The 13069-nt window shown below is 29.0% G+C and overlaps 1 protein-coding gene across 1 annotated transcript; it reads right to left on the bottom strand.

The window, feature by feature from the left end:
• Window positions 1-474: 474 nt before the first annotated feature.
• Window positions 475-9547, bottom strand: LOC132730107 (uncharacterized). The gene is made up of 8 exons (XM_060715961.1): window positions 8873-9547; window positions 4277-4481; window positions 3954-3992; window positions 3676-3726; window positions 2978-3124; window positions 2576-2693; window positions 1526-1644; window positions 475-923 (listed from the first exon to the last, which is right to left on the bottom strand). The coding sequence occupies exons 1-8, from the start codon at window positions 9077-9079 to the stop codon at window positions 892-894; spliced, it is 918 nt and encodes a 305-aa protein (XP_060571944.1). The 5' UTR covers window positions 9080-9547; the 3' UTR covers window positions 475-891.
• Window positions 9548-13069: the final 3522 nt, after the last annotated feature.

Raw genomic sequence — 13069 nt, 5'->3', positions numbered from 1 at the left:
ATTTCGTATACTGAACATGAATTTACAAATGTACGATGAAGCTACTACATTGAAATAGAAACGCATATCGTTTATTTGTAATATAATTATAATGGTTTTGCTTACACGATAAAACCTTATTCTTTGAATTTATGAATGATATCACGCTGGTAAATTTTGTAGGAAAACGTTGCATAGACCACATCCTTCACTTTGTTATAAAAAGCCGAGCATTGTTCTCATATTCTGTGTAATACGAAGCTCTTTTGCATATATTTTTTAGATTATTTTCTGTTTAAACTTGCAAGTCACAAACATTTCATGTTTTGAACCTTAGGCATTATATTCAGAATAAAAATTGTGTAGAAAAATAGTCATAAGATAAGATAGGATAACATAACAAAAATAACATAACAAAATTTTTATTGGCATTAAACAGTACATTTATGCTTCAATATAGCCATACACTGATTCATGATGGTGAACAGAAAATAATGAAACAATATAAATTTCGTTTCAGAGAAGGAAGTTTTACAACGATTTGCTATAAGAAGCGTTTGTTTACTTTAGTGTATGCTAATAAAATATATGAATAAAAACATAAGAATTAACAACTTTTTCTATTTCACTTGTGATTTAAAAAGCACGGTAAATGAATTCCATTGTATTTCAATATTTTCTTGACACGAGATTTTCAAATTCTTATATACACTGCTAACATTAGAATATTTGTGTATGTCCATAAATTCTTTCAAATGAATGAAAATGGAAGAATGACACTGTCATGAAATTCTATGATGTAATTTAACTCACTAGCGTACTCAATCCAGTAACTGTTGTGGTGGTCTTTTGTTGTTGAAATGAAATTATTTAATTGATAACATGTATGTGTAACTAGATAAATAAAGTTTATCAGGTCTCTCTGGAATGCGTCTTGTTTTTACCTGAAACATGAAAATATTAAGATATTACACGAAATCAAGAAAAATAATAATAATAGAGAAAATAAAAACAAATAAATAAATAAATTAATTAAAAATAAAAAAGTTTTTAATTAATAAAATATGTAGGATATTAAAGGTCACATTAAATAAAAATGCAGGCATCAAAAGATTAAAAATCAAATTCAAAGACAGGATCAAATTCATATTTCACAATACCCGGTTAATGCTAATACTTTATGCAGTTCTGGATAATAAATAAATATTTTAATGTCAACCTATAGTGATACGAATTGATTGAAAATTGAAATGCTTTAACACTTTCGATATCACTTTGCACGATATGTGTATTTATAAAGTAGTCAAAAATAAGGATCATGGTCTTACTTTTATTGGAAATGTCATTATCTCCATTTTGGATAACATTATGAAAATTTTGAAGAACGTCAGCCTTGGCTTGTTCGACTTTGACGGTTGGCAGAAGTCAACTTTTTATTTCAGCAGGTAAATGGTTAAAATGAGATGGTCTTATTGCAAACAACAGTTACATACATTTCAAATATGTTTGAACTAACTAGAAATTTATGTTCTAATAAATATTTTACCTTTTCTTTGACGTTTATCTTTTCTATTTCTTTTATTACTTTTATTGTTTTTAGAATTTTTCTTTATTTTAGTTGTTATCCCTCTTTCTCGACATGAGAGGTATCCATTTTTACATCGACTGAAAAAGGAAACAAGTCCATTTGGTTGCATAAAGAAGTCTTAAGAATAAATAGCAATATTTTGCGTTTGTTCAAGTATGCAAAATACTTATGCAATATTGAAGTTATCATAAAATGACAGAAACTCTTTCCCGTTTTTCGATTAATTCATTCGACATGTATTAGGTATTTGAGTGAAAGAAAGCAATAAAATATTATTACAAATATATGAAATATGTTTGTATATTAAGCAGTTTAGATAAAACAGAAATAAATGTATTTGGTGGCTATGAAAATATAAATTATTTGTAAATTTTACATAAAGCAATCAGTTAAAGTCAATAAACCTTTCCCCACGAATATGACCATGACTAGCTGATGGAAAACAGGATGTTTTCTTTCTATCTTTTTTTGGCATAGCGTGTCACCTAACGCCATAACCGGCCAAATTTCTATATCAAAGAACGAGAAGCACGAAAAGACATAGACAATGAAAAGGGTCTATGAGTAAACAAACTAAATATTTTGCATTTCATTTGACAATTGCATTGTCAATTGACAATATACTTTCAATATAGAAAAAAACTTTAGAGGTTTTAATGAATTGTCTGACAAGAACAAATAGGCACAGATAATAGATTCATTCGGACTGGTGCTGCATGTTGAAACTGCAAAATTAATATTATATGTTTAATAGGATCGATATAAATCAAATTATTGATTTTTTTTTCAACTACAAAATCATAATGGAATATTCTTTATTTTCTTAATTAGGTGGATATGTTATCTTTTTGCAGAATATGATTTTACTTTCCACAAGTAAGAATCAAATGTCCAGTTCAAAGAATCACAACATTACGCTTTCATTTTCAGAGTCATTTATACTACTATCGATAACATGGCTTTAAATCATAACATTTCTACAGTAATAAAAGGATGTTTTTGACTTACCAAAATTTATCTTTCAGTTGTATTTTTGCACCATGTAATAATATAACATCGTCAACTGCGCATGTCTGTCTCTTTTTCAATGATGATGTAATTACAAAATTCACTTCTTCTTGGGAATCTTCAAAATAACAATACAAAAAGGGATATACAATAATCCTCGAAACTGTTGAAATATGGAGTGGGTCAAATCATTAAAAATAATAATAATTATTATTATTATATAAAAAGCATGGACTGACATTCAATGTGCACCATTTTGGATGCAACATGCCAAAGCATTCATTAGCATTATGTCACTTGGCATTGATAAATATTATGACATTTAACATTTTCATTGTATATTTACTTCATGTGAACCTTCAAAATCGTCTACCCGTCCATATATAATATTGTAAGTCTTACATTTTTCAGCGTTATGTTTTACGCAATAGCCACTGTTTGGTATTCCATCCTTTAAATTTCCAGGATCGGTCACGTGACAGAAATATCCCTGGGGGCATAATAGAGGGTCCTCGTCAGATTCAATGGGACTGGTGCTGCATGTTTCAACTGTAAATATTATATGTTTAATAGAACCATTATAAACGCTGCAAAGAATACACCGCGTGTTTACTTCTTTGGGGTAAAATCAAAACGTGTTTATTTTTATTAGTCATGTTTTGAAACAATATTATTGTCTGCTTTGTTGAAGAAAGGGGAAACTATGTTGATGACCATTTGTTCACTTACTCGATATTGTCCTATACTTTGAAGGGAAGATCTCCCGAGAGCCAAGTAGTTGCACATCTCAGACAGGTTTTTTTTGTATCTGATGGGCAATAAAAGGTGCAAGAAACACCCTGACTAGCACAGGCTTAAGGAGTTATTGGCAACGGTTTATCCATGTGGAAAGACGGACCATGAACCAGAATCAGGATTTATATTAATATTTCAAATCTGTTCTATTTTCAGTTTCAAAACTAACTTAATATTGTGAAATTTCGCAACAAAACTAGTAATCTCTTAACATATGAGCGTACGAAAAATGGGTAGAAATTTTTACCTGACAATGTAAGTATATCTTAGAATAATAAACAAAAGTGAAATAACAGTACACTTACCTTCATTTGAGGACTCGTCAGTTATTGGTTTGTTGATCAACCAGGATATTCCTTAAAATCGTATACAAATAAAACATTTTAAATAGTCAATCAATTGTCATAATAGATTTTAAACGTTGAAATTGTATTTGTGACCAAATTAATTGTAAATGTTTTGTAAAAAATTAATCACGAGTTCTGCCCTGTACCTTTTAACACTAACACCTGATAAAAAGTAAAATAAATATATAAAATCGTCATTCCGTAAAAAAATGAAGTACAAATTATTAGTGTCTTACCAGATCTTGATCTTCTTGGTTCTTTCCGCCAGTCTACAACTATGGAAGAAAGACACGTATTAAATAACCCATGATAAATAAAACCAGCGCAATGTTTAGAATATTAACTGAGATGTAAGATGTAAAAAATAGAAACAATTTGAATATACTTTTTAAAGCACTCTTAAACTTAAATAAAGAATATTGTTTGGCCATTTTAACAGTCAAGGAACGTAAAGAGACTAATTCAAAACAAAAATAGAAAACAGATTTATTTATTCTTTAATTTCTATAACCGTGTATAAAAGATAATTTTGAGAAGGAATCAAATAATAAGGAATTACGAGCGGCTGGTTGAACTTCACGAAGGCATGTAAAGGAGCAGCCGGTAAAACAACATCTGTACCCATCCGAACAATCGGTATCTTTTTGACACGAATTGTGTGCGCATGCGTCATCTGACACAACATCCGGAACCGGTGGACAAACATCTTCCGACGCCATATTTGGAGCAGCAGGAGCATCTGATTGATAATCGTCATAATATATCTGAAAAAATATAGACAATTATTACTGTAACAGATATATATAAGCACATGATAACTTTTTATCTGACGTATGCCTACTTCCGGTTTCACAGTGAAAATTATCAAAATATAATTTCACACTTTTCAATGACGAGACAAATTTCCCCATGTGATACCTCAATTTTATTTTTGCTGACAATTCTGACATTGTCAGAGCTGTATAGAGAAAAGCAAAGCTTGAATTGATAAATAACTTAAATTTCAAAAGTAATGCAAAGAAAAAACTATCTTCAATTCATTTAAACTACCAATCACCAAATATCGTCTCTAAATATTTGTTTTGTTTTTACAGTATGAAAAGTACATTTTCTTCCATATGCAAAACTTCTCTTGATGACTTTTGGGCATATTTAAGTATCCTACGAGTAATAATTGCCTAATGCAATAAGAAAACTTGAAAAGCAATGACAGTCATCAGCCCGAAGAATAAGTAAACAACCCAGCGTTCGTAAGACAGCCTTTCACCAATTCCATTTTTTCCTGATTCGTAGCCGTTTACACATCTGTCAACAAGTATTTATTGTCTGTAACAATCCGTAAGTAACGGAAATAAGGTCGGATGGTGTGACCTTTTCTTCCACTAAAATTGTTTGTACAAGGGATCATTCATGTTTTTGGAATAAAATAAATATTATCATCGCCATTAAACGTTGAATGTCGAACTTATTTTTCAGCTCAAGACTTCTTGTAAATCGACTAAAATGAGGCTACCAGTGGGCAAAACAGATTTAAAATTAAAGTTAATTTTGAGAAAATTTCCTTTAAAACTTGTTTTTAAGCATACAATAAAAAGAGAATTTGTTCTTTTGTTGTGTAAGATGTGATTTTATTTCTTCGAGTGAACTTTAAAAACAAATATTCTCACTCGTGGCCACGACACTCGTGAGAATACTGTTTTTTAAGCTCACTCTATGAAATAAAATTTCATCTTACACACAACAAACAAATATCTCCTATATATTTCTTTTCATTTTGGTGTAGTATCTATTTTTGAACTAACATGGTTCACTTTGTACGTTTGGATCATGTTCCTTATATTTATTTCTTTGTACGATTATGGCTTACGATATTCCCAAGTTAAACTGTATCCATAAACATACTTTAAATTTTACAAATATAACATATATTGAATAAAGGTACAAGTAAAAATACAAATGCAAATTGAATATTGCAAATGTGACTTAAGTCATGAAAATATACAGATATTAAATAAAAGTATTAAACTAATTATGAATATGAAATAACTATTGCTTATTGTATCCTCTTCGATTAAAAAAAGTTAAAATATTTATTCTGTTTGGCGACTTGACAAATTAGTTAATTAGTGCAGGTGTTTTATAATAATCTATTTAGACGTATTATGTTTGAATGTCACAAAAAGAGTCCACTTAGACACTATCTTTAAATATTTTGCACGTTGCCTCACATTCCAATACGAGCTAGTTATTGATATGTGACCACAATAATCTCAACTTATTTATACCCTTTAATCCACTACAATATATTCTCTTACCTTATAAAATCATTTAATGAATGTTTAAACTTGCGTATATTATACTTGAACTAGTGTGTCATATTTTCATACCGTTCAATAAAAAAGGACAAAGTGAAATATATTTTAATTTAAGATTTACAATATCATTATTTAGTTGCCAGCAATTATTATCTGCATTTTCTTGATCTTAATTTCGACATTCTATGTTTTAGAAAAATAGGTTTCTTTGTATTATTTTAGTGTTGTTTTCCACAAAAGGTGCATTCTTGATAGATAAAGGCATTTTTTGTAAATATGAACTATAGATTTTACCAAAGTGCACTGAAAATTCAAACATATGTTCAATAAAATATACAAATGAATCAGAGACACTATGAATATGTTTTATATTTAACAAATTATACGGTTTTACTACAAACAAAAAAAGAAGATTTTTTTTCAAACAAAACGGATAAATAATCCATCATATATTTAATAAACCTTCTATAAGTCGAGCAAATATAAAAATATTATTTAATATATGAAGTTCAAACGATACAAATGCACTAGACAGCAGTCGTAAATTCCCTATAGTAATCTGTTGATTATATTTCAGACAAAAATATGCGCGTTTTATCTCAGCGGGGATGTAAATATGCAGATTCCTGTCAGAATCAGCAATTTAAGAGACGTAAAGGCTGCTACAAGATAATACATTTGTTTTCTAACACCTGTTAATAGACATTTTCATGAAATTACGAGCAAGATATTCGTCGCTTTTCGATGTTGTTCTATTAATTTGGCTGGTTTGGATGAAAATTAATCTGACTTACATATTTTTTTTCTGGCAATTCATAACTTATATTTAAAGCAGTAAAGGAAACTACTGTTATATCTTTTGAAACTAATTCATATTTCTATATCATTTAATTAAATAAATGTCCCTGTAATTATATTTCATTTTTATTTTTTAACTGACAGACCTTTCCTTCCTTTAAAACTTGTACAAATTTAGAAACATCCTAAAAGAGATAAACAATCTGTACCCACAATAATCATTTCATTACGCAAAATGACCCAAAAATTAAATGCGTTGCAAAGCTTCTCGTTACCATCGGGCCAAGAATCGCACTTAAACCGATATTCAATTTAGTTAAGAATAAAGAATTCATTTGTATAGTTCTAATATTTTTTTCCACTCTAAGTGCTTCATTTGATTTATATAAGAATTCCATTTTTAGGCCTTTGACCTCATCATACCTTCTGCAAAGCAAAATTCACAATATTCATTTATACCCTATTTAATTTCATCTTCATATTAAAAAGTTTATATTATTTCTTTTATAAAGTTACTTACAAAAAGAAAATAGCTTTAAAATCTACAATAAAACATTATAACACAACACGTGATATTCTTAACATTGCTTGCATTTGTCGTTAGTGGAGCTAACACGCTACAAAATAGATTTTTGAAAGAGAGTATTCACATTCAGAATATCAATTACAAAGCACATGTTTTATTAATTTCGCCGGGCAAATCACAGGTTTTTTTCTGAATCGACAATGACAGAACCTTCTTTAAGCATTGTAAGTAAGTAAGTAATTTGCTCCTATAGTCGACCATTGTAAAAAAAATACAAAAGACATGACAAATTCGAATGCACATCATTTAAACATTAAAGTGATATGCACAAGTAAATATCTCAGTAAAACAAAATATCAAAAAAGATTCTTAATATCTATAGTAACGGTTATCTAAGTTTTAAGATTTTAAGTTTTTTTTTCATTTAAATTGTTAAAATCTATACTTAAAAGTTTAAAACAAACTTCACTTTGATCTTGTGTATAAATTGTAGAGAAGGCGCAGACGGTTTGTTCTAGTTGGCAATCTTTCCATCAGACAATTGTCAATAAACATTTTATGTTCGCACATCTATCTTAAACGATTGACCTTGAGTAGGATTTACAATAACACATAGTTTTGTCTGGCGATAAGGAACCTCAGTGCGTTTAGCGGATTTACAGGGTAACAAAAATGTTTCATGGTAGAACTATCTTTCATCGCTTTGTCTCGTTTTGTGTTACGTTTCTTCATTCATTTGTTTAATTTAAGACTTTAAGATTTTTTTTACTTAAAATGTTTTTATCGCTGCATGAATATATATTGCTTTTTAAGCTGAGGCAATAAGAAAGTACATGCTGTTAATTTATACTGAAAACTCAAATGAGCTTAAATATTAATAGCAAACAAACGTAAACACTCAATTTATGAATTAAACATTATAATATCATATCAAAAGTCGTGGCTTTTTTTGACGAAACAAATAATACTTTATGGCCCGCTGCACGCAAGATTCATTTTGAATAGAATTTACACAGTTTCTGTAACATAATTATTTGATCCATTCTTGTTTAGGTATGGTGTCCTGGAAAGGCAATTTTCAATAGCCGTGCAAGAATTGTCAATGTGACATATATAGATAAACCGTTATAAATATAATAGACAGGCGAAGTCTGATTTAATACTTATATCCTCGTTACGTGGAATTGTGCTATGCTGAATCAATAATAAATGTCCAGTGTAATTTTTAAGGATTTCGTTAAAAAAAGCAATAAAATTTAAACGTTGTCAGCGTTTAAGCAACAGAGTCTTCTTTAAAAATATATAAGACTGCAATTTAATAATTTCCTTTGAACTTTTTATTCAGTTAAATTATACTGATAAACTTTCAAGTATTGCAGCGTTAATGTATTCTTTTTACATTATTGTTGAGAAAGGAAAATAAGTGTGAATACAATTTTATAAATAAATTAATAAAAATAAAAGGACTTCCATTTTTAGTAGAAGCCTTTAATATTTCACTTCATAATATTCTTACCGCATCTACGAGCCATTTTTCAGGAACATTTTCATCTGTTTTCCCTTGATCGCTTTTGTTTTCTTCATTTAATCTACTCCTTTCTCTGAATCTAATTCCATTTCTGTTCTTTCCTGAAAGTCTTGTTTTTAAATTAGGGTCAGATAAAATTTGTGCACCAAACAATGTCCCTGTCGTCTGAAGGACAAAAATCAACGTTAAAATCATATTTACATTTAAGAACACACTATTTTTATCACAATACCGTTTTTAATTTTTCTGAAATTAATATTATCACTGATATATTTACAAATGAACACCTTGTAAGAAATTTAGCATTGTATTCAGGTTATCCCTTTGCAAAAAGATTCGTTGAAACACTTGGATCAATTAGAATGATTTAAATATAAATATTTATCAATAAATTCCGTTAACCTTTTCAAACATCTCAAGTATTCCGCTAAAACAAAACACTGATTGAAACATAGGTGTCTATAATCCATGCCGGTATCTTCACATACCTACATTGGCAGGTATTCGTCTCGTAACTTCACCTATGCACTGATCGAGAAATTTTCTTGTTACTGTGGTAATTTAAGCTAAATTAGTCGCATTAACCCGCAACAGTCTACCTCTTATCCTAAATACACGACGTTGATAGTCTGATAAATCACCCTTGATTTAAACTAATTTTCTACCTGAGTCTTTTTATCTATGATAAAATTAACAAATAAAAGATATCGTAATTCTTTTAAGTTGCACAATAAACAATCATCCTTTACAGATTTTTAGACGAATTCATAAGCAAATTCGATGATTATTCTTAAGATATATTTTCAATCAAAACCAAATAACATTCAATAAAATTAATTAGAATTTTGGAACACAGAGAAAGAACAAACAAAGCGAGACATTTTCTTGTTTCATCGTTTAAAACCATTAAAAACACAATAAATCGACGTGAACTCCTTAAATAAGTTTTAAACAGTTTCGCGAATACATGCATAAATGCGTGCGATTATCCATTAAGCAGCTGAAATGTGCCATTTTATGTCACAAAGAAACCTTTATTTTTTTCGTGTTTGCTTTACTAAAGTTTACACAACAGTATAGTTATTCAAACTTTCAATTTTTAATTTGTTCAGGTTTGTGCGTTGGTAACTCATTCATACATGTAATTGCATGGTTAATTAATTAAATAATTAAATATTAATAAGATTAATAATAATTGCATCAAAAACCATGCATGATAAACACCGTATCATTTTAAAGAAAATGTTTGTAGTTCAACTAGGAACATACTCCGTGTTTTCTACCTCGATTAACAGAGTCCTGTTTCGAGCAACAATGGGGTCATTCGCCAATATGAAAATACACGAATTTGTCTAAGATGCCGACTAAAGTGATTGATGTAATTTGAAAAGAAAGCAAAAGAAATAATTTTAAGATTATATCCATGGAGATATATTAAACCTATTATGATATAAGTAATACAACAAATTACTTTGTTACTTTTCAACATTATAATCAGAATCAGATTCAACATGACAAAGTCAACAGAATTATTGTCCTACTTTACATCAAAATGTCATCAACATTCCTACATCATTTTCTCAAGTAGATCAAATGTCTGAACTGATGTAATCAGTATACCAGGACATTTACATGTAGTTTAGCAAATAAAGAAAGTATCATTTATTTAAACTGATTACAAAATATCCCTCTTTATTTGGACAAAATATTTTTTTTTAAAAAAAGAGAAAAAATGGATATTAAGTGCACATTGTGAACTATCACCTGTAAAAAATAAAGAATATCGGTAAATGTTTATAAGTGTTGCAGTCATTACCTGAAAATGTTAAATGGAAGATTTCAAGTTTAAAAATCACAAATTGAGGTCTTTCACAAACATCTATTACTTATTCAAATATGTATATAAAAAACTCATATATTGGTTTTTTTTATCTATTTTATTATTTATGTTACTAACTTGATAACGTAAGAGCACAAACGTAGAATTTTTTATGCTTAACAAAGAAATGTATGCATTCATTCAAGGTTTGTTATGGAAATTTAAAATAATTGCATAATTTTGGTAAAAAAATATCATTATGCCATTAAACTGTATAGCTTTCGTTCTTTATTAAATATATTGATTTTCATTTATTTACACAAAAATTATACTGTTTCCTGCTTGATTATATATGTATACTGTTTTTAAGGCGTACAAATATATTTAATTATCTTTTGAACCTTTAGCCAGCTGCTGGCAAAATGTTATACTCGTGCGAACTGTGCAATCCAAGATCATCCCGAACATGCGAATACTGTCTGCACTGTTCGCTTTCGAATCAGTATATATTTTTCCTTACAGCGATGCATGATAGAGTTCAGATTAAAAGATAAACATACCCATTTAAAATATTTAGCGTGATTGTACGGTAGTTACTAATGAACTTTCATGTTCTTACAAGTTGTGTTATAAACAATTAGATCCATAGACATTTCCAGTAGGCAATATCTGGACCAGACAATTACAGATAAACATCCTTGATCATTTAGTAATTGACCCTGGTCAATAGAGCATGTTTATTTTGGCTGCCCTACAGTTTATATCAACACATCTTAATTGTAAAAATAAACAAGAAGCGTGTCTTTACTGCTAAATATATTTTCCTGCGAATGACTTCATTCTACACTGTCTATTATATATCCTAGTATTTATTTTTCTCTTTTCATTATTATTTGCTGACATAAAGATGATGTGTTTTCTACATTAATCTCTGACATGATCATAAAACGAAATTGAGTGTATTCTTTCATCGTTTTATTATTTTTTATTAAATTTTATACTTAATCGTTTTACACATTTATGTGTGTTTCATTTCATTTTGTATTTCGGTCCGGAAGAGATGAATTACATTTTTACATTCTCTTACTTTATGTTTCTAAATCAGACACAGATGCAAAATATGTCTGAAAAATATTAAAAATAAATACATCTAGACCCTAGTTCGATCCGCCAGTAATGCCTAATTTCTCCATGTCAATTAACTGCTGGTTAAGAAATCACGCGGTAAAGAAGTCGGTAACTTGCGATAACATGTAAGTTATCAGTAAAAGAATCGGTAAGAAGGACTAACCGCCAAGATATAACCAAAACATGTGTTAAATCGGCGTTAAATCAAACAAACCAACCAGCCAACCAAACCACTGTTGTATGTATGATTTTAAAGATTTCAAGATTCAAAATATTAAAATGAAATATTTTAAATAATCAGTTCATACAAATAAGAGCAATTATCATTAACATAAAGCATTTTGTCGTATGTTCATATCCGCAGATGTTTTGAAATGAAACCTTAATTAAAAAAAAGGTGTTTAGGTCTGCTGACGCCAGTTCTGTACCTGTGCCATGCATGAACGTCTCAGTATAATCGAGCTATCATTTCTTTCATTTTTTGTCTTTTATCTGATAATTTTTCATTTTCGGTTATTGAGAATATAACATGTGTATAAGATACATAAAATATTTCATTTGTAATACAGATTTGATACACCTACGAAGGAAACATTTAACAGATATAATAATATAGATGTTTTTGTCTCAAACCAACAGTTTTCTCTCAGCAAATTAACAGCATGGTGTCAAAACAGGTGTTTATAAAACAGATAGTTGTTACCAGTACAAAAGCTGCAGGTTGTTTAAGTCTGTTTTTATGGGTTAATTATAGGTAGCATTATTTCCGGCTGTAGAAACATTTTATATCCATTCTTATATCTTAAAATGATTTAACAAAATCAAAATCAAACATCAATTGATTTCACTCTGCTATGTTGTGTAGATTTTGAAATACATCGACGAATGCTTAAAGTTAATGTAATGTTTATATAAAAAACACTTCAAGAAAGAAAGGGATTAAACTTCAATCAAACCAAGCCTGCAACATTGTCAGTTTGGCCGTTTTGGACATTTTTTAGTAATTCTTTTTCTAATTTTATCAAGAAGAATCATTTTAAGAACTATTAGTTTACTTCTGCTTACATAGAAATAAATCTAAGTAATGGTTATAGAAATATTCATATATTGTTATATGAAAATTTGCCTTCGAATACGAATAACCGAACTCATTCTATTTGAAGATTTTGATATTCTAGTTGTCTAAAAGATACACTTTCAATGATCTTCAAAATAAAGTATTGAAAGTTTCTTAAACA

Source organism: Ruditapes philippinarum, unplaced genomic scaffold (assembly GCF_026571515.1).
Source record: "Ruditapes philippinarum isolate M1 unplaced genomic scaffold, ASM2657151v2 ctg1882_1_1_1_1, whole genome shotgun sequence".
Lineage (NCBI taxonomy): Eukaryota > Metazoa > Mollusca > Bivalvia > Venerida > Veneridae > Ruditapes > Ruditapes philippinarum.
This window is presented reverse-complemented; position numbering and strand designations above follow the sequence as displayed.